The sequence below is a fragment of the Strix uralensis genome, chromosome 8, assembly GCF_047716275.1.
Source record: "Strix uralensis isolate ZFMK-TIS-50842 chromosome 8, bStrUra1, whole genome shotgun sequence".
NCBI lineage: Eukaryota > Metazoa > Chordata > Aves > Strigiformes > Strigidae > Strix > Strix uralensis.
The window spans coordinates 481216-503274 of record NC_133979.1 but is presented as its reverse complement, the minus strand read 5'-3'; the positions used below and the strand labels follow the sequence as shown (position 1 = coordinate 503274).

Here is a 22059-nt window from a genome sequence, read left to right as displayed (position 1 = left end):
GCAAAGCTGCCACGTCCCCTCAGCGCTCGGGAGCACTCCAGCCTTACCTTGACTTTCCGCACCTTCTCCTTCCTGCCATTCTTTGCAGGTTTCTTCTTTGCTCCTGGCTGATGATGACGCTATCAATGTAAGAGAGAAACCTCGTTAATGGACATTATGAGATGTCAGTGAAGGTAATAACACTTGCTTCTGCTCTGCTTATCACCTGCCTGCTCCCTGTCGTTACCCTCACCAAGCCCTTTTACAAAACCGCTGTTGATTCAACCCATTTGCATGACACCTCTGTAAATTAACATAGGCAATTAACAACTGAGCATTTGTAAAGTTGTAGGGACCAACTCCATTCTTGATACGTAACAGGAATGTGCCCAAATTTTGTGTTCAGGTAAGATATATGACCATGTTCCAACTACTTTGTTTGGATTAGAATTTTTTTAAGCCAACTAGCCCCGTGAATGTCATCCCCCAATCTGATGAGAGCTGAAGGGCAGCACGAGAGCCAGGACAGCGTACGCTCTGATGACGGTGTGGGCTGACAACCAGAGGCCAGAGGAGGTTTCACGTGGGGATGTCAAGCACAACGACTAACCTTTTCCCAGCAGGACAGAGCCTTTCAGGGCACCGCGAGGGCGCAGCTACCCCAAACAGTCCAGTACGAGTTAACAGCCCCTGGCTGTCAGCAGGGGAGTACCTGACACGGCTCACACGTCGCTGGTAAATGCATACCTGTATGCCAAGGGCCTTATCAAACACAGTGCCAGCCAGGCACTCCCGTACGTATCTCAGGTGTTCCTCCCGTAGAGTATTTAGCCGGTATTCCTTCTCCAGTATTATTCTTCCGCTCCTTGAGATCTGCCATAAACAAATATAATGTAACTAAGAAGGACAAGACAGAACAAGGTATGTTTTTAAACAGAGCGCAATTTCCCAGAAAGGCTACTTTCTCTTCCTGGTTAGTTATCACCTCTGCTTCTGCCACGGTGCTGGAACTCACCTTCCGAGCACAGAATTGTCATTTCTTTGACCCCGTGGACCCCATCAGCCAGCTGAAGAGGGCAGGAGAGCCCCAGTCACATCTCCTAAAAGCTGTGGGCTCAGCCTTGCTCTTCAGGGGCCGCTGCCCAAGTCAGCAGAGGGCAATTAAATACTTGCCTTCCTACTGCATTGGGGGGTTGCATCTGCCTGTGCTAAACAGAGTCACACCCAGGAGTGCATAAGCATTTTTTAAAACGTTCAGCGCATTCACCTTTACCAAATCCTTCAGCTTTCCATTAAAGTCTTTTAAAAAAATAACACTGAAGCTATTTAAACAGCTATTAGAGTCAAAGATGCTTAGATGTCACATTTTAAAAACCTAAGAAAATCAATAACCTAAGAGAATCAATGCTGCTGGGGGATATGGTGTAGGGGAGAACTTTGGGATCTTGTGGCTTTGATCTGGCACAGCAGAATTGCACATGTTTGGCTGGTCAAAACCTTACCAATGACAACACATACCTCTAACAAATGAATAACAGGACTATCAGTGATTTGACTTGTGCAATATTAAGAGAAACGAATAATTCTTTTTTTCTCAGAAAAGGAAATTTTTCAATCTCACCAGTCCTGATCTCTGAAGATGTTGCCTTATCCGGGTATTGTTGAAGTACTCAACCAAGTGTTTGTCCCTCAGACTATTGTAGGTTTCCAGTAATCTGAAATAAAAGCAATACAGTTGCATATAAGCTCCTTGACAGCCAAATTATTACAGCTTAATTTACAAAGACCTGTCCAATAGTTTGCTGTACAAAATGGGGTCTCGTTGAATCATGCCCAACATTTTGTCAGGTAAATTCCCATCAGATTATGTAAAAGCAACATCTTATGGCCTCCGGAAGATTCCTATCAGAAACAAGGGACGTCTACAGCAGACAGAGTAGCTCAGCATCGAACGGCGTAGCACCACCAAGGCACAGGCTCCAGCAGAGCCCAGCCCTGGAGGTCTCCTCCGAGACCAAACCCTGCAACAGCCTCCTCAGATAACAGACTCTTCCGAGATTTTAGAGCGCGCTTCCAAGACTTGAGAGAGACCGACCAGACACCACTGCAACGGCCCTGAAGTGCTGTTCAGTCCAGCGGACTCCCAGGACTGCGCTGCTGTAGAGGCCAGAACGGTTGGGCTGGGCTACTCTCTGCTGGGCTCTTCCCCTTCCCAGAGCCCTGGCATAGGGGTGCGAAGTCCTCCTCTGTATCCAGAGCAATAAAAATGAATGCAAGGCCTCCTCAAGTCTCTTCCAGTTCCCGAGTCAATATGCTAAAGGTTCTCTAATGCGTACCTTGAACAATCCAAAGTGAACAAATTGCATCTCTCTCCTGTTTATTGGTTTAAAGCTGTAAGACCAACAAAGGAAGAACCAGACCACACAGCCCATCCAAGCAGGGCCCTCCCCTGCTCTACCTAAGGCACGTCCTGCATCCCTGGAAAGCCAACAGAGGTGAATCATCACAGCTACCAAAGAGCAGGGGTTGCAAAAACTGAGCCTCAGGTATGAGTTGAACACAAAAACTGAAGCATCCATAATTAGCAGACACATTTTTAAATAGCTCTTAACACAACCTTATCTGACTTCACCCTCTGGAAGACAGGAGAAATAACAAAGTAAGTGACAGTAGGCTTAAGTTTTTAATACTCTAAATCCACTCACATTTGTGAGTGCATAAATTTACTGCATAATACGTTCAGCCTGACCTTTGGGCTCTCTAGGCAGGTTGTGTTTTAGTTACACAAGAGATTGAACTCCTTTGCTTCCTTTGGCTTTACATCTAAATGCCACCGTACCTGTATTACACATCTTTCAATAGGATGATTCAAGATAAATGTCTGTTGCTAGGCTGAATTACCACACACAAAGGCATACTCAACAAAATATTAAAAAAAAAAAAAAAAAAAGAAATCAAAAAACCCAAAGAGATCATGGATTTACAGGAATTTTATCTGGGGTTTCACAATAATCTCACAGGTAGCCTACCAACAATAAATTAAACTTTAAACAAACGATTTAGCTCACCCTGTTATGCACATTGATGAAACACTGGTACTACAGCAACTGTTCTACATTGCTTTTTTAATCCACTGTTTGCATTCGCTTTTGAAACCACCAGATTACATCAGTTGTGCTAAGGATTGACTCATGGTATCACCTGGCAGCTGCATACGGCAGCAGAGGAGAAAGTCGATCCAATTCCTTTTCATTTACTTCCTTCCATCTAATATTTCATGGACCATATAACCAGCTAAAATGCAACTCCCACCTGAGCAGAGGGATGTAGCAACTTCAGTTTCAAAGAAGTCTGTACATGTATTTTCTCATTAAATGACGAACAGGCTGGTCCTCAAAAATGCTGAATTAAATTCAAGGTTCAAAAGGGTACTGGAGGGAATGAGGAAATGTTTTGGGCCTGAACCAAGACCCATTACACTACTGGAAAGAAGGCAACTGGATGCCCTGGGCTTCGGCAGAGGCACGGTGCGGCAGGCAGCCCGAGCTCTCTGTCGGGGGATGGCCCCTCTCGCCCAGGAAAGCGGCACAGGGCCACCGCACGGAACACGCTGGGCACCGGCGCCGGCGCAGCACGGATCTGGGCTCATTGCTGGCTCCACAGAGCAACGCAGCCTGGGACTTGTGCAGCGCCTCCCTCAGAGCAAGTTATCTGAGAAACGTCACAGATTTCCTGACTCGATGACTGTCAGAAACAAGCTCTTGAGCAAAGCAGACCCCTGGTCTCATTTAGTCCTCTGCCCCTGCACATGTTATCAGCAAAAGGATAACAGAAGTTCGTGTCTGAGAAGTTTTCTTCCAGAGATTTAAATATTTAAGAACTACATACAAATGTCACCTCTAAATCCTCTACACGAGATAGAAGCACAGAACTGACAAAAACGTGTGTTAGAAAAACATACAGCAAAGGAGGAGAATCACTCTTAAACAGTACTGTACAAAATGTTTGTCACAGTCGTATCATAGTAAGTCCAAAAAGTCTTTCTTTTTTTATATTTCTGGGACTCCTTTTTCTCTGCCTGTTTATCCTGTTTCTTCTTCTCTCTACAAATTGTCGGTGTTTACTGGAATTGCAGACAATTTTCCTAGCACAGAAGCTAAACTGACTGATCTGTAGCCTCCAGGACAAGATTCGAAGCTCTTCTCAAAACTAGTATCACATTTGTTTCTCTGGTGTCACAGACAGTAACTACATATCACTGTTAGTTCAGTAATTTCATATTTAAGGTTATTTAGAATGCTTGGATGTACACTGTTCCTGATTTTTTTTTTTACTTTGCTCAAAATCCTCCTTCACTTGCATCTAAATTTGAGTCAAGTTCCCCAAATTCATGCCAAATCAAGACTGATTCAAGTGAAGCAATCTCCTCAAAATCCTTCAGCAGTGATGTTCCAGATGTAGCACCTTTACTACAGTCACTGAGAAATGGTGACATCCTATTTTAACAATACCTTTTCAATGGGCATTCCCTTTTTTGTAATAAATGTTCTTTACCTTGATTACTATCATAGATGAGAATATACTTTATATTAAAGAGTAGATTTTTGGAGTTTCTAAAAGGAAAAGGTCACCATCAAAAAATCTCTCTGCTTCTCACCTGTCTAGAATTTTAAAGTGAGGGACCATTATACCATGGGAAAAAGGCATATTCCCCAATTTACATGAACCTTGCATTAACTAGCCATTCTACCGCAACAGAGCAAATCGGGATTACAAAAACAAACACAAACCAGAGCAGAGCTGATGACTAGGATTTTAGTCATTTAAGGAACTGTCTACTTGGAACTCCGTATTCAGCAGGATTTTCATTGTATTATCACTGCCACTACTATTTATTAACAGTATCTGGTTTTTCTCAGCTTGCAGTGCACAACGCACTATACTCAGGGCCAGGGCTGTGTATCACAATGATTTTTAAGACCGCTCTTGCTCATTTGAAAGGATATCAAGACAAAGTCACAGCAGACATCCCGTGTCAGTTTTGTAAAGCAAATCTTCACAGTTAATAATTTACAGTGCAATTAAATCAGTGACTGCTCCCCAAAGACATAATCTAAGAGAGCACCAAAGCTGTAGCTCCGGACTGGTGGAGTCACGGGGAACCGGAGCCCCGGTATCGTACGCCCCAGCTGGTGCTTTCTGCCCCTCAGCCAGCCAGCCCTGCCCTGGTGGAGACCACTCCTCACCCCAGCAACCTACTGTATCTCACACCGTGTCTGCTGGGGACAGGAACAAGAAAGGCTCGTCCGGCTTTCAGGCAGGACAAGTCTAACCACAGGCTGTCAACCACAAATGGCAAGTTCAACATCCCCCAAGGCAGGGGCACCGGCCCAGCACGTTCCGCTTGGGAGCAAAGACTCCTCTGAGGAGACTTCCCAGGCACCTGGCACCTGCCAATCCCTCCCTAAGAAACTCTTCAGCCACCATCACGTATGTCCCACTTCCACAAAAAGACACTGTCAGGGTCTCCAGAGAGGGAAACAGATGCTGGCAAAGTGGTTTTCTGCAGAACTGGGATTTGGCGTTAAATCCTGACGGTAAGGACTTGGTGAGTCCCAGCTGGGAATGGCCTAACAGGCCCATGTGGGCCTAGGACTCCAAAGACAGTGCAAGTCCATCACAGAGAATGGGATTTTGCCATCTACGTGCCAGTACAGGCATCCAGAAGGTATCGGCTGCCTTTATGACACTATTCAGCAAAAATATTTATTTTGTTTGGTGCCTCCAAGCTTACGCCAAGTGAATACAGCCAGTGGGTTCCTCTCTCTCCGAGGGCCATCTATTCAGAAGATGAAAAGCCAGGAAAACAATCCCCCGTCTCCGCAAAAGGAGGCTGGTGCTCTGTGAGGAGCCAGGGCTCTGACACGTGTACATTGACCCTCCTGCTCCGAGGGGGAGCCGCTGCCCGTGGCTGGGCCACCCGCCGCCCCGTGCTGAGCCTCAGGGACTTCACCTCGAGGAACTGCTCTGGCTTCCACAGTTATTAACCTCAGCTACTACTGCCGTGCTTGTCAGAAACCACGTCGGGACACAACTACTGAACAAAACTGACCCGAGTCAGCAGGTGACATTTTGATGGGGCTTTGGAGTCCAACAATAATTAATTGGTCTCTTCCAAGCTCACCAAACCCTTAAGCACATGTACCACTTTACTCAGGTGACAACCACGGGAGGGAGAGGTCACAGTCTCTCCAAATCACCTCGTATCTTTGCTGAAAAATCTGCAGGACCCCTTCAGCCCTGGCCATCTGACCCCAGTGAGACCACTGCTCACCTTGCCCCACAGATGCACCGCTCACATTCACCTGGGTTTTGTTTCAAAAGCTTCACACTACTTCCTTTACTCTTTGTCTCACCTGACTGTTGAACCTTTGTCTAACCTCACTGTTTGGCTGCTCTGAAAGTCACAACCTGCAGCTCTGAAGCCGGACAACAACAAGGGGAAGGCCTGAGGCCAGTGGCCCCGCTCCCAGCACACGTCGTCGTCACCGCGGCGCAGGGGCCCGGGATGCGCAGAGGAGCTGGGTTCAAGGTGCCGACCTGCGCCCAACGGCTCCCCCTGGCCAAACCCGCACCCAGAACCATCACTCTGCCCGCGCCGAGCGCCGGGAAACACCTTCAGGGCTTCCAGCTGATTGCGGTGCTCAATTCCGCATCATTATTCTTACAGAATTGAAAGGCCGGGGGCCATGAAACAAGCGCGGCCACCCAGTTCACCCAGTTAACATGCAAGGGGTGACCCCGACTGCACCGTGGCCCCTGTGTCCCCCCTGCCGCCACCCCCCGGGACTGCGTGGGAGAGACAGCGACCAGCCCAGCCCCCAGACACCCCCCGCTCCCCGGAGCCTGCCCAGACCTGCCCTGGGCCCTCCAGAACCCCCCCCACGAGCCCCCCCCAGCCCCCGGAGCCCGCCCGGACTGGCCCTGGGCACTCCAGAGTCCCCCTGAAGCGATCCTGGGCCCTCCGGAGCCCCCCAAGCCCATCCCCGGGCCCCCCGGAGCCCCCCCCGGCCCCCCCCACCCCACTCACCGTGGTGGTGAGCAGCTCAGGTCGCAGGGCCGCCGCTCTGAGCGCGGCAAGAGGCAGCTGTGCCAAGGAGCCTGTCGGGTCTGGGTCTGGCTCCGGCCGCGCCTGGGAGCTGCTGGTGGCACTGGTCGCCGTGTCCCAACGCTGCTCGCCATGGCCTTGATGCTGCTCGCCGCCTCCTCCTCCTCACTGATTGCCTCCTCCTCAGTGATCGCCGCCTCCTCCTCACTCATCACCGCCTCCTCCTCCCTACTCGCCTCCTCCTCCTCACTGATCGCCTCCTCCTCCCTACTCGCCTCCTCCTCCCCACGGATCGCCGTTGCCCTGGCACTGCTTGTTGCGTCCCGGGCGTTACTATGACACAACGGGAGCGGGGCTTCGCTCGGCCAATAGCGGCAGTGCTGCCCTGGTTGCTAGGAAACCGTGCGGGGGCGGGGCTTCGCTCAGCCAATAGCAGCAGCGCTGCCCGGTTGCTGGCAGCCGGGGCAGCCCCGGGAGGTGCCCAGGCCGGAGGGGCTGTGGGCAGCCCGGCCCGGCAGAGGGGTCCCTGCCCGCGGCAGCGGCTGGGCCGGGAGCAGCTTTAAGGTCTTTTCCAACCCAACCCTGCTGTGGTATCAAATCCTACCCGAGGTATTAGTTTCCCCTGCGGCACAAGGCCACAGCAGCCAAGAAAATTTATTGTTTCCATGTCAGCCAAAAAAGCTACAAAAATTACTTCCAAGTATATGCAACTCCGCTTATTACAGAAAGAAAGCAGATTGTAATTAATCAATTACTGTAACTCCTGTGAGCGTCGGCTGTGGGTGCCAAAGCTGATGCAAAGCCTGTTTTGAAGATGGGTGCCAGGCGCGGTGCGAGCAGCGCGGGGAGCTCAGGGGAGCAGCACCACCTTCCCCGCAGCCCCGGCGCCGCCGATGATGTCCGCGTGCGCCTCGGCCGCCCTGCCCAGCGCGTACCCGCAGCCCACGGCCGGGCTCAGCCAGCCAGCTTCCACGCCAGCCAGCACTGCCGCTGCACACGCACGCCTCTCCTCCTGCGGGGTGAGGACAGCTTTCACCATGCGCCCCTCATGCTTTAGAAATGTACTGGCTAGTTACGCGAGTGTGAAATGAGATTTCACAACCCGAAAATATCTTATGATGTTCTGAGAGTAAATCAAAACGTAAAGGAATGAACAAGCAAGTTCCTTACAGTGGAGTTACGCCTTCACTCCTCCAAATGATTTCAACTGGAAACAGGGGTTGGAACAAATCAACCAAAAACTCTTTAAAGTAAAAATGTTTCTTACCTCAGTTGCAAGAAACAGACTAACTCCAATTATGCTGGATTCCTTACTCATGGTGTCTCTTGGATTTATCTCAATAGGACCTCTACAGCCCACAACCTGTCACAAACAAATTAAAAGAGTTCAAGGTACAACTGTTGAACTGCGTTGCTAAATGCACAAACTAAAGCCAGTGACAAAAAATACTCACCATCACCCTTCCTGCACAGGACAACAGTTGCAAGTCAGCAGCGAGATTGACATTAGAGAGCATTTCTATTATTATATCGACTCCTTCCACCCCTGCGCATGCCTGTACAGGACGTAAGGTGTTATTTACATCACTCCAGTTAGTGCTGGGCTACCACCGTTTATTTCATATGCTACAGATAACACACATTCTACAGTTTATTGTTTCAATTCTGAATACAGCCTTTGTACTAAGGCTGATGGCTACTAAGTTTAATTTTAGTATGGTCTGATATGCCAAATTATGACATGCTACCCTACTGGGACTCCTGGAATGCAAGAGGTTCTAAATGCCATTGCCTGAGAACAAAGTTCAGCTCTTCCAGCCTGGAAAAGTTTCTCCTTGGGTAGAAGTAAAAAAAGGCAGCACATTATTGCTCCTGAATAAATCTTCTTTAAAAAACTTGTACAAAAACCTGTTCACATTTTGTTAGTAAGAAAAATACATACTGCATCACCTAGCCCTGAAACACACTTACCTTAATTTTATCAATGTAATTAGCTTCTCTGTGATTAAAGACTTGGTGAGCGCCATTTCTCAGAACCAGGTTCATGCCTTCCTCAGTTCCTGCTGTACCCAAAACCTTTAAACCATAAGCTCTGGCAATCTGACATGTTGCTATTCCCACCTAAGGAGGGGGGGGGGGGGGGGAGGAAGAAAAGAAAAAAAAAAAAAGTCTTTTTTCTCTCTCTTTCTTAGGATTTTCAATTTCATATGTTCTACCAGCAACTTGGAACCTACCCATTTAAAAAGTTGGCTTGGTAACACTTTTTTAGCCATAATAAGTAATTTGGATCTTAAAGATAGCCAAACAATCTTTAAAAAAAAGAAACAATATTTACAGAAGCATAGTAAAGTTTTGTGGTTTAATAGCCATCAGCATTTGCCATAAATCCATGCAGAATGTGTCCATCTGTTAAAGCTGGTGTATTTGCTACAAAGCCAAGGAGATGCTTCTTTTCAGAGAATCCCCCGCTACCGATACCAGCGTTACATATTGCAAAGAACATCTGCAAGCACAAATTTTATTAATGTCTCTTTTGCACCTTTCACAGACAGATCAAATGATTTCTTTAGAAACCAGACTGTCAGTGTCTCATCCCAGCTCTGCAGGCCAGAGCTGCCTCGAGGCGAGGGCTGCCTTCCCAAGAGCCCAGGGCCACCCCAGGGGTGCCAACGCCGCCCCCGGCGCGGCTCCGCGCAGAGCAAAGCTCCATTTTGTGCCTCTGCATTTAAAAATGCAGGGCCACAAAAGGAGGCACGTTTTGAAGAATCATCATGGGAGTCAGCACCACCTGAAAGAAAAGACGCAACACAAACCATCTTTTCTCTTCAGCATGTGCATCACCCCCACACGTGTCCCACTGCTTTTACAAGTATTCCTACAGCAAAGGTTACAAGAGCACAGAGCAACAGAATCGCATTCTGTGCTTCTGCAAACCAAAGGAATATATCTGCAAGAAATATAAGTAAGAATAGAAACACTACATTTAGCTTAAGGGGAAAAAAAAAGAGGCGACAACGCTGAACGTAGTATCTTGGAATGAGATCTGAATTCCTCCTCATACGTATGAGACTGTCATAATCACCTTTTTGCTGTCTACCAAATAATTAAGGAAACTTTGCCTGTTTAGAGCAGCTGTTTGGCGCATCACCAGAAGCTGAGCAACAAAGCACCGAGTATGGGGGATAAATTGAACCAGAATGTGGTGCAAAAGAGTCCTGAAGTTAGCCTGTCATGTAAAACCACAGAAAACGGTGTGTTCAGTTTCACCCAGCACTCAGACATGGATTCAGAGATTCCAGCATCGCCCTGTGCAGCTCGCTGTTAGCTGATGGGTAAAAACACCCCAGAAACGCATCGCTGCTGTGCGCCAGTGATCGCTGCTCACAGAACTGACAGCAACTTGCACATATTTTAAAATTACAGCTTTCTGCTATTAGTTATATCTCAGGAAGACCAGTTAGAAAGCTTCCAACTTCCAACTGTGACAATGTGCTTATTATGGGACACTCTGTATGAAGAGGGGCCTTACACAATCACTCACGCAGTTTCACAGCTATTTGGAATAACAGAGTTTGCTCTAAGAAAAAGATATCCTAAAGCGTCTGAAATAAAAACCTGATTTTCTTAATCCATTGATATAAATGTGACCTTAAACCATATCACAGACGAAAGCAGATACAAGGACAGAAAGCAGCACTTCTTATAACTTGTCTTCTCAAAATACTTACTCCCCCACTGGCACCATGCACTAGGACACTCTCCCCTGCTTTGGCACGCCCTCTGCATGGAGAAACAGAAAATATTGGCGTTATGATTGCAGCACACAACCATCAAGCATCAGACTGCATATACTGACATCACATCCCATTTTTCACTCAGTATTATTTCCACTTTATGTTATGGCTAAACAGGGATAATCAGCCTCCTTGGGAAAACAAGGAGGCAAAATAAACCAGATCATTTATGAAGGAACGCGCAATTATGTCAAGGTGCAACTAGCAGCAAGTAACAGCCTGGTACTGAACCTCAAGATCTTCACCTGTTACAGACCCTAAACTAACCCCCACTAGTTCTAATCACTCATTCTGTCACACTAAACCAGACCTCCAGTCCCAAGCTGACAGGGAGGCCTGGCTTTTGCTGGCTACACTGTCCTGCCGCACCCAGCGCCTCTGGCAGGGAGGCCCAGGAGGGAACAAGGCGGGTCTGCTCCACGGCACATTGTCCACTTCATCAAGAAATCAGAACTATTCCTGGTTTTCCTCCCTAGCTAAAACACCAATGAGTACTGAAAAAGTGTTACACGTTTTATTACATGATACTTATCAAAGAAGCCTTTCCAGGTATGTTCTCTTAAGAAGACTTGACAGGAAACTACAGTCACTAGCTTCTAGGTAACAATTAACTGGCAATTCCACCAGTATAACAAATATAACTTAAGCATTTTAAATATTTCCCACTCATTGATCTCCCCCCATTTTACAGGGCAATGAAAACAAGAGCTTCAATGTTTTCAATATTCAAGCACAAAACGCACTACCTTGGACTTGGCACCTTACTTTTGGACCAGAGCGCGATAAGCAGTGAAGTAGGGTATTCCAATCGCTGCTCCCTGCCTGAAGTCCAATTTATCCGGCAAAGGAAAGACTCTGTTAGCTGCAGCAACTGCATAATCTGCATATCCTCCAGAGATCGTATCGATGGTGAAAACCCTGTCACCTTTCTAGAAAGGGGGGAAAGGAAATAAATTAATCATCTCCCTTATTTTTTCCTCAGTATACATCAAGACCCAGTTCACAGAAGGTTAGGCTATTCCTAACAGCTCTCCTGTTAAAAACAACCAGTTATATTTGTCACAGGGAAGATTTTTATAAATGCTAATACATACAATCAATGCAACGCAAACCATATAATTTCATATACTCACATTTAAGCGTCATAATTATAATCCCCGCTCTACAGCGTAACACACAAACCTACCATCTCACTAATATTAACCTTAATGAACCCAAACACTAAAGAATTCCAAACACAAAACCTCAAAAGCTTTTACAAACACAAAAGAAGCATTTCTCAATTATTTTTGTTTAAGCGTGGAAAAAAGACATGCTCCTAGTACACCCAAAGGTAACTCAGTCTTGGTGCTGCTCTTCAGCAGGGCACCCCGTGACCTCTCATCTCTCCCACAACAGTTACATAAATTCCAAGTCGGGAAATTCCAACAGAATTTTAACTGCAGTTTTTATGTTTGTCTGGGACCAACAGTCTAGTGACTTGAAGGGAAGAACAGACTTAAAAAATAAATAAATTTCATAGATACCTTTTAGCAAACTGATAATTGCCTTCTCCTGTCCCAAGGCTTTCGCCCTGAGAAAACCTAAGTAAAATTACTAGACTGGAGTAATAAAGTATTTGAAGAGTTTTAACAAAAATATGTAATTTATGGGGCTTTATAAATAAGTAAAATAAAAGCTACTTCCACCTAGAAAACTTTACAGAAAACTTTTCAGCTCTGCATGAAATTATTACCTCAAACAGGAACTTCAAATACTTCTGCGATGCTGTAACAACGGTCCTGAAGCACAGCCTTTGCAGACCCGGGGTCAGGGCTTGACGCAGACCAACTGCAGTGCCTCTGCTCAGACCCCGCCACACTCGGAGGCCCATGGCACCGGCGCCTGCCCCCCACCCCACCCCGCTGCACGCTCTCACCAGGCAGTCAGGGTGATCCCCCCAACAGGTTACATGATTACAAGCAATAAAACAGAACAGCAGCACAGCAATCACACAGAGAGGGTACAATCACCGTAATGGCTTAAAACCCAGGGTATGAATACCTTGAATGCAGTCACATGTTCCCCAACACTTTCTATGACACCAGCCACATCTGAGCCAGGAGTATAGGGCAAAGCTGGTTTTCTAGCGTAATTTCCAGAACGAATATATGTCTCGACAGGATTCACCCCGCAGGCATGGACTTTAATTAACACCTAAAACAAAAGATGCTTCTTAAGCAATAATTAAAAAGATTTAGAACGTGAATTCACAAAGTATCACGGCATTTTAACTAAATTCTTAAACAGAGTCAGCGAAAATTCAGAGTTGAACTGAAGCCATTTTGGGGAAATCCTTTATATGGAATATGTAGCCCATAGAACAGTAAAAAGCCCACATTTCTTAAACGTGATGTCTTGGGTAGTGTGAATGCGCTGACCAAAAACTACATGTTCAAGATGAAAAATTCTGGTTTGCATTCTTCATTCTGCTCTGAATGTACCTGTTATCATTCAACATCATTATTCCACTTCACAGATCTCATACCTACCTGATTTTCTTTTGGATCAGGAATTAAGACATTTGACTGGAGTTTAAGTACTTCAGGGCCACCAAATTCAAAAACTCTGACAGCTCTCATCACATTTCTTGTGGCTGCCATAGCAATCAGGATATCTGGGGGGAGGGGGAAACAATAATATTGTATTGCCTTCATAATTTATGCTGCATTTTCAAAACAAAGAAATCAGACAACCACCTGTCAAGCAATTGATTAAATCAAGCCTCAATCTTGATTTAAATGTGGGGGTTTCTTGGTTGGTTGGTTGGTTGGCTTTTTTTCACAAATCTTGCAACAGGCATGAAATTAAGCCCACCGTTTGCAGGACTTTACGGGCACTAAGAGAATCTCATCCCAATAATTTAACCATAGAAGGATTTCTCCAGTGGCTGCTGCGCACACCACACTGCTCCACATAACGCAGAGATGTACAGAACCTCGGGGAAAAGCCCGACATAGGGCTACTGCCACAGCCTTGCACGACAGCCTGTCGTAACCACACGGCACTGCGGGCACTGCTCCTGCTTGCTGTTAAACTTACATGCAAAAAAACCTACAAAAAAACTATTTATCAGCTATCAAACCAGGCGATACCCTAGGACGTGAAAAGGCGTCGGCAAAAGCTGAAGCACAGACACTGAGGGTTCCAACGCCCCGCTCCAGCCGGGCTGGGCCCCGCAGCGGGAGGGTGAACACAGCCCTGGGCCGCGGCGGCTCCGGGCCCTGCCCCTGGGCGAGGTGACCGGCGAGCACGGCGAGCGGGCTCCCTGCTACGGGAGTTAGGGACGGTTGGCTCAGGAATCCCATCGATCCAGAGAGAGCAGCTTTGCTGGTACAACGCCATAAACCCGGGACAGAAACAGGCGGAGGAGGCTGAAGGGAGCCGAGAGATCGCGCTTTGCCCAGCGCCAGCTGCAGAACCCCAGGCCTGGCGGCAGAGGCAGCTTCTGCCCAGAGGCGGTTACAGCCTATGGAAGCGCCCGCTCAATCCCCGCTTTATTCCTCACGGATACAGCCCGCGAGGCTGCTCGGCCGCCGATACCCGGTCGGTCATGAGCGCTCGCCCAGGGGTACGCGCCACAGACACCCCCGAGACGCGACACATTTACCAGAGTCCACACGGGGCGGCCGGGCCGGAGCTGCGGGGCACCAGGGCGGGCTCCGGCCACCGCCGAGCCACTCCCCCGCCGCCCGGGGCCTGGAGCGGGCGGGACGCGGAGCCGGGCCCTCGGCCGCACGCAGGGGCGCGGCCGGGTGAGAGGGGCCGGGCCCGGCTGCTGAGGGCGGAACGCGGCGGCGGAGGCGGCGGCCCGGAGCGGCCTCGCAGCGGGAGGGGCGGGCCCGGCCCCTCAGCGCCGGCGGGGGGGCCCCGTCCCGGACACGCCCCCGGCGCCGCACCACGCAGCCGTCTCGCCGCGGCGGGGGGCGGTCGCCAGCACCGCCCCGCTCCGCCCCGGGGTCCCGGAGAGCGCCGCGGAGCCCTCGCGCCCACCGCCGAGCTGCGGCGGAGCGCGGGCCCGAGCGGCGGCGGAGAGCGCCCGCCCCGCCCTGCGGCGTGCGGAGTTTGTCCCTGGCGGCCTCCCGTCGGGCGCGCCCCGCCCCCGCCCGTCATGGCGGCGTTCTGGCGGCGGAAGGCGCAGCGGCTGGCGCGGGCGGACGGCAGCAGGAAGGGCGCCCTGGACGAGCGCGCCGCCGCCGTTGTGCGGCTCCTCAACGGGCGAGCCCCGTTCTGCACCACCAGCTCCTGCTCGGGCCGCCTGGTCCTGGCGCAGGGCAGCGCCGCGGTGAGTCCCGCGGGGGTCCCGCCGCTCCCCCCGCCGTGGCCGAGGCCTGGGGCTCCCGAGGCCCCTCGAGCCGGCGGGGCCGGCCGCGGCGGCGCCTCTCGGCGGCCGCGGGTCTCGCCTGCCCGGGGCCGCGGCGGGCAGGGGCGGGGACCGGCGCCCTCCCCGGGGCCCGCTCGCCCCGGGCCGCCGATCTGCCCGTCAGCTGCCGGGCCGCGGCCTGACCTGTGTCCGACCGAGAGCCTGCACGAGCATCCATATATCCGTTTTAAGCTGCTTTTATGTAAACGTGTCTTCACGCGCTAAGAAAATATGGGTTTTTTAAAAGCCACGTTATTTATTCTGAAGGGCCGTTTTTTTATACAAGCACAAGATCGAGCGTCACCCATCTGCAGGGACCGTTTAATCGATTCTCTCCGTCATCAGGACACGAGCGGCTGCGGGATCCACAAGAAAAACTGCACGTGGCTGATGGTGACGCATGAAACGTGTATCAAAGATGATGTGGTAAGAGCACAACGCAATACAACTTTTCTGTTTATTTAGTGCAGTGTTCCAAATGTCACGGAAAACATGTCATGTAAAATATAAAGAAATCTTTAGCTTTTTTATTCCTGTTACTGAGATGAACTGACACTCTAATTTCAAAATAAACTTTTCTCTAGACGTTCTGCTTAAGACCTGTTTTGAAGAGAATGCTTTTAAGCTTAATATCAAATTCTCTGCCTGCCTGTAAATGGAGCTATATGAAACTTGAATAATTTCTAACTGCCTGGAGTCTCATAAATCTCCACATCTCAGTAGCTCAGCAAGAAGTCATAATTACTGTTGCTACTACTGTAGCAGAAGCCTTGTCTTTCCAAAAACAATGTCTGAAAATCTAAGATGCAGTGATTCTTACTTCTCCAAAGCCCTTTCCTTATTCAGAATAAGCAGAAATCTTTCTAAGCAGGTGTTCTTCCTTTCCTGAAATATTACTGTTAGCATAACAATGTATTTTTCATTTCGGCAGCTTCTTACCTGCTCTTTTGTTTTCCCTTCTTGTTGGATTGCCAGCAAGGCATCGACTGGAGTCGAGCTTTGATTTAAAAGCCTTCCTATCCAAAAGTAAAATAAACTTCATTTCTGTGGAATACTGGCTGGTTTTTGGACAGTGATGACCCAGCCATTAGCGGGCTAGGCTGGGCTAAATGAAAATGGCATATTCCGTGTTACCAGCGAAGCCACACTTGGGGTGGGAGGGCAGGCATTGGCCTGGCGGGAGTTGTGTGTCGGACAGGGCTGAGAGGCTGCTCAGGCAGCAGCACTGCCGTAGGATAACGCAGCCTTTATCCCCTTCTCCAGCAGTTAACTACAGCCTGACAGACACGGGTCTGGTGTGATTAACAGATATTTTGTGTGTTGTCCTCATTAGCTGTTCCATAAGTTGTGGCCGTTCTTGCTTTCTTGTTTTGGCCAGCAATTCTAGAAGCAACCAACATGAATTCCTTTGTTTCCGCTAAATGTAGATGTGTCCGGGTAAGCACGCCAGGAACGGGTTCATTTTGTATGTAATAACTCCTTCAGTTAAAAAACTGTCTCAAATTTAAACCTGTCTTGAGCCCAGCTTGCTGTGCAAACAGCCTTTCATGTACAGACACCTGAAACTAGTGTAACAGTGAACATCTTACACTGCATTTTTGATTTATGATCCTAAAATCCCCTGAAATTTAAAAAAGACAAATATATAGTGGGGTTTTTTTTTAGTATGCTTTCAAAATAGTCTGCTCTCTGCGTACATCTCTTTGCTTTGTCTGCCCCAAAAAAGAAGCCATTACAAGGTCAAAATTCTGTCACTCAATTCATAGCTCACTTTACCATACACCTACCTTCTCACACATGCACACAAACATCTCCTCCAAAATCTTTGTCTTTGTTAGTATTTGTTGTAGCGAAGCAGAGCTCGCTGAGATTTCCATCAGCAAATTTCAGGCAGAGTAGGACGCTGTAGGTTGGTTTTGACTCTTACGAGAAGAAATACTCTGATTTTTCCTGTTCCCTTTAACAGGTAGACAGGATTTTTTTTTAACACATGTATTGCAAGTATAAGAAAAATGTCGAGAAACTGGCCTTTGACTGGGGAGCTGAGGGGCTCAATCCTGTTCCTGCCGGGGCTTTTCCCATCAGCCATGCTGGGAGCAAGTCGCGGCCTCGGGCTTCACAGGCTTAACGGAACATTATTTTCAGCATTTCTCTATTAAATCGAGATTGCAGGAAGTTAATGATCTAGACGCAGTAAGATAATAAAAAAACTCTACTGAAGATACTTTGCTCCGCTGATACACTTTTGGAGGACACGAGTGCTGCAGGGCGGCTCTGGGGCAGCACTGACGTGCACAGATGATTTCAGTCAGCGTGACTCTCCGACCTGGTCGTATTCCCGCCGAAAAGCTCCCTCTGGGGTATCTGCTAAATTCCTTGGCCTTCTCAGAGAAACAGAAACCCTTCAGAACACCCCTGCCGACAGCACAGCAGCTTGGAACGTGTTCTCTGTTACAGCCCAAGCAGCCGACACAGCCAGAGCCCTGTGCTGAGCCGCGGGGAACCAACGGCTCAGCTCGGCCCAGCCCGGCTCAGCCCAGCCCAGCCTGGCTCTGCCCGCAGCAGCACGCTCCCGGGCAGCGTAGTTGGCCTCAGCAGAGCTGAGCAGGTGACCTGAGGTGTTTCTGCACAGCGCTGCCTTATGCCGTGTTGATCCCTTCTGCTTCTCATCAGCTTTAGCACGGCTGTGGTTACTTGGGCGTTTTTAAAATCTGGTGCACAAACTGAGCCATTCAGAAAGACCTTAAAATGAGAACATTTATGGAGGAGATGCTGCATAAACACATATAAATACTTCTCAATGTTTAAAAGAGAAAGTGTTTCTTCAGCCAGCATGTCTTAAAAAAGCAGATGAATTTAATTATTTCCTGAAGATTTTAGTGAATATTTTCATTTTACAAGACAGATGAGAAGGGCTAGACAAAACAACAAAGTATGGGAAAACAAATTTCTCAAGTTAACATAGCAAATTTTTTAGTGCTGCGAATTAAGCAACTGAAGGCAAACAAGAAAGGGGGGGGCAAACAGTGCTTACTATTAAATAATCGTATAATGAAATAAGTGATGTAACTGCCTCAAAGCGACCTTTCTGAATGGAAGAAAGTAATATCAGCCCTTAAGATTTCTCTGCATAAAGACAGTATAGAAAAGTAGAGAAATTGTAACAGCAAACCATGCAGAATGTAATACAGCTTTCTCCACGCTCACAAATCCAGGAAAAAGTGCCACCAGCATCTCAGTCTTCTGGCAGAACTGAGGGGTCTGAAGGTAATTTCTTGAATTTTGTAATTATGAAGTTACTTTTTTTTTTCCTGTCTTGTGGGTTCATGCCGCTAATTTCAACCTCTGAATTTTTTATCTTTTTAACTCTTACACAGCAGGCTATGCATTATTATTTAAACCAGGATTAAAATGTAATCCAGTATGTTAGGCCATGAATTTAATCTGATGAACCCCAGAAAGTTTCCTGATGTTGAGGAATGTACTTCAGAAACTAAATGTCTTTGATTTTAAAGAACAGTTTAAAAATAAATAAATAAATAAACCTGCTCAGGTTTCATGTGATTGCAGTGAAACAGTCCCCTTCCCAGGCAGCACTGACTTACCGATCCGTTTGAATGTACAAAGAAATAAAGAGGGAAGTGCACTTTTTCAGGTTTCTGTATCTTGCGATGAATTTTTATCAAACCTAATCAGTTTAGCAAACAGAATCATGGAAATCCATGGAATTTCTATGTAGTGTGAGCAATGAAAAATCAAGAGCAACTGAACAAACCTCACTGCTTGGAACTCATTTGCTGCTTTGTTAATGCTTGTTTCACACACTGATGAGCTATTATTTTCTTTTTCTTCCCTTTTTTCGTAGTAACAGGGCACACTCGCAGTATTAATGTAAATATTTTGGTGTCTTTTCCAGATGACAGCACTAGAGAAAGCCACTGGCGACGTTGTGCTCAAGTTTGAACCATTTGTCCTTCATGTGCTGTGTCAAGAGCTGCAAGATGCACAGCTTCTGGTAAAATTACATCGAGTAGCAATGTTACTTGTGGTTGGGCTTTATTCCCTGCTGTAAAAGTGAAAGTGCTGGCTCCTGAGTAAGCTTTAGCACTTGAGAATAGTCCCGGCTGAGCTGCGTGTTTGGTAACTGGGGTAGTGAAAGTAAGCTGATGAAGAAAACACAGCTTTGAACTGGGTAGAGATTTTGCTGTACTTTTTAGAAGACAAAATTACTGCACCACCATTCAGCCTTCGAGCTGAGGCAGGCCGCCTGGTACGAAGTTTTTCCCAGCGAGGCTGGGCTGCTCTCGCGGGCTGAACGCAGTGGGTTTCAATGCCACGTTGGTGCCGGCCGGGCCGTTTGGCTCCAGCATTTGAACTGAAGCAGCAGCACCTTCGCCTGCGGCTTCTCCAGGACGGCTCCGCAGAGTGCTGCAGGGGGTGGGCCTCCCTTAAGGCAGAGGAGAGCTGATCAGCTGCTTTTACAGCACAGCTGCACTACCAGCTGTGGGAGTGTTGCGCCACTGTCCGCGGGGCTCCCAGTTGGGGTGAGACAGCAGAGTGCCCAGAGAGACCTCAGCACCCCCGCGGCACCCGCAGGTCAGGATCAGACAGTCCAGGCTGACTGGTTCTCTGAAAACCAACTGCGGTCGCCTGGGTTTAATCTTAAAAACATTGTCATGTAACTGTTATTGCATTAATTTGGGGAGATGGTTCTGAGTAAGTTTTTTGCAAAACTGAGACTGTAAGATGCGTTTTGACCCTTCCGTGGTTATTTCTCGCTGTAAAAGTGTGTAAAACCTGCTGAAGGCATTTCTTTGTTCTGCAGCATTCAGTGGCTGTCAATTCGGGGTTCAGGAACTCTGGTATTACGGTTGGCAAAGGAGGAAAAATTATGATGGTAAGAACTTTTCTACTTACCTGTAAGGAATGTAGCCAAATCGTATTGTCACTGGTAACCTTGATTTTTTACGAGCCAAGATCTGAATTGCAGTGTGATAGCCAGCTACCACAGGGTGTGCTGCAGCAAAGGAATAGCTTCCTGCTTTAGTTGACAGCAAACTTGTGTGCATAAGTGTTTTTTCTTTTTTTCCTGTAACAAACTCCCCATATTATTTAAATAACCTTCATAAAATAAAAAACTTTATTCTAGATAAATCCTTCTGTCTGTGTTTTTAGGCTGTCCGGAGTACTCATTGCTTAGAAGTTCCACTGAGCCACAAGGGGAAATTGATGGTCTCTGAAGAATACATTGACTTTCTGATACACGTAGCTAATCAGAAAATGGAAGAAAACATAAGGAGGATTGACAGGTTTGTAAGAGCAGACCAATCCTGTTCACGACATTGAAATCCAAAGGTGAGAGAGGTGATGTTAAAAAAAAAAACAAACAAACAAACAAAAAAAACAAACCAGACAACCCCCCTGAAGTCTAAAATACAATTTCAGTTAATCTTTTGAGCTCTGAAGACTATAAACTGTTTAAGCAAAAACCTATAAGCAACATGAGTGGCATAGGGTTTAAGTTTCTTTTTCTAAGGCTAACAGCAGTTGTTACTCTGACAGCAGCCCCCTCAGCAGCACTCAGGTCGTGGTGCACGCTCTAAGCCACTAAAGGCTTTGCAGAGTTTCCAGAACTGATGGTTTATGAAGGCAGTGGGAGGTCGCACGCGCTTTGGGCCTTTTCGTTTGTCTCCAGCTGAGGAACAGAACAGGCAGAAGAGCCGGAGGATCAGAAGGACGCTGGAGAGACGCCTGCATGTACTAAGAGCGGTTTCTTTTCCTACGTCCACTTACAATCTCTCCAGCTGTTACAAGTAGTTGCTAATAGTGGCAGTCCATCTGGTCAGACATTTAACCGGATACCATTTTAGAGCTTCACTGCAAAAGCACGAGTTTCTCAGAGTGGTTTTGCAGATCCTGAGCAAACCTACAACAATAATAACTACCCACTCATTTGTTTCTAGATTCTACAAAAGGTTGGAGGTGGCTCTGAAACCTGCCATCAGCACGAACAGCTCGCCTTCGGAGGAGATGGAGAGTCGTTCCAGGTACCTTCACAGGAGAAAGAGAAGGACCGTTCAGGAGCAAGATCCACACACCTCTCCGAAGGATCACAGGGAGGAACTGGAGCATGAGGGTGATACAGAAAGCAGTCTGGGTGTTTTTGCTGAAATGACGATATAGACTAAGGCATTTGAAAGCAAATGGCAAACTGAATAATAATTGTAATGCTCTTTGTAAGAGATACAAATACTACTCTGTTCTAAGTAGTAATGCTCGCATGGACGCTTACCAGAAAAAAAAAGGTAACAGAATTGTGAACAGGTTTACTGCCACAGAGGCACAGAATAAAACCTTAGAATGTTTTGAGGGTTTTTGTAGCAGCACCATTGAATTAACGATCTTCTGCTCTGTCAGTTACCACAGGAATAACCGGGGTGCTGCAGCCTCTGGCCGTGTCTGCTGTGGAAGCGTTTCACTGCCCAGTGCTGGGTTTAGGCCCGGTTTTTGCAGAGCGGGGAAACTCTACATACTGGGTTGCTACCCTTGAAGGTTTTAACCCCTGCAGGCCTGGGCACAGCCGCGTGCCCCATCCAAGCAGCACGCAGCTGGGCGCAGTCCGCCAGAGAAGGGCACCCGGTGCAGAGGAGGGAGCAGGACCGTGGGCCTCAGGCACTGCCCTGTGTGGCTCGGGCTGGGCGCGCCCGGGGCCCTTCCTGCCCGCTGCAGGAAAAGGGTGAATCTGTAAACCCCGGGCCTGCAGCGGGTGATGGCTG

General features: G+C 48.0%; 3 protein-coding genes across 11 annotated transcripts in view; 1 reads left to right on the top strand and 2 right to left on the bottom strand.

Annotated features, from left to right (window-relative positions):
• The window catches only part of ERICH3 (glutamate rich 3), a 33356-nt gene extending 25803 nt beyond the window's left edge, over positions 1-7553 (bottom strand). For both annotated transcript variants that reach the window (XM_074875739.1, XM_074875740.1), the window contains exons 1-4: positions 7070-7553; positions 1601-1694; positions 727-852; positions 48-119 (exon numbers count right to left, since the gene is read on the bottom strand). In XM_074875739.1, the coding sequence (XP_074731840.1) occupies positions 48-119; positions 727-852; positions 1601-1694; positions 7070-7299 (522 nt within the window). In that variant the 5' untranslated portion in view covers positions 7300-7553. The remainder of the gene's footprint in view (positions 1-47; positions 120-726; positions 853-1600; positions 1695-7069) is intronic.
• Positions 7554-7699: 146 nt separating this feature from the next.
• CRYZ (crystallin zeta) lies at positions 7700-14684 on the bottom strand. Of its 5 annotated transcripts, none has more exons than XM_074875746.1 (9): positions 14531-14684; positions 13413-13537; positions 12925-13077; positions 11647-11810; positions 10816-10867; positions 9059-9208; positions 8542-8643; positions 8355-8450; positions 7700-8099 (listed from the first exon to the last, which is right to left on the bottom strand). In XM_074875746.1, the coding sequence occupies exons 2-9, from the start codon at positions 13521-13523 to the stop codon at positions 7938-7940; spliced, it is 990 nt and encodes a 329-aa protein (XP_074731847.1). In that variant the 5' UTR covers positions 13524-13537; positions 14531-14684; the 3' UTR covers positions 7700-7937. The 5 variants fall into 5 exon arrangements, with proteins under 5 accessions (XP_074731847.1, XP_074731842.1, XP_074731843.1 ...); XM_074875741.1 differs by having other exon boundaries at positions 13620-14612; XM_074875742.1 differs by having other exon boundaries at positions 14016-14612.
• A 144-nt stretch (positions 14685-14828) lies between these two features.
• TYW3 (tRNA-yW synthesizing protein 3 homolog) lies at positions 14829-21652 on the top strand. 4 transcript variants are annotated; one of them, XM_074875750.1, is made up of 6 exons: positions 14829-15205; positions 15551-15709; positions 19200-19298; positions 20109-20180; positions 20459-20638; positions 21247-21377. In XM_074875750.1, the coding sequence occupies exons 1-5, from the start codon at positions 15032-15034 to the stop codon at positions 20627-20629; spliced, it is 675 nt and encodes a 224-aa protein (XP_074731851.1). In that variant the 5' UTR covers positions 14829-15031; the 3' UTR covers positions 20630-20638; positions 21247-21377. The 4 variants fall into 4 exon arrangements, with proteins under 4 accessions (XP_074731851.1, XP_074731849.1, XP_074731848.1 ...); XM_074875747.1 differs by having other exon boundaries at positions 14835-15205; positions 20459-20592; positions 21247-21652; XM_074875749.1 differs by having other exon boundaries at positions 14838-15205; positions 15629-15709; positions 20459-20592; positions 21247-21652.
• The last annotated feature ends 407 nt before the right edge of the window (positions 21653-22059 follow it).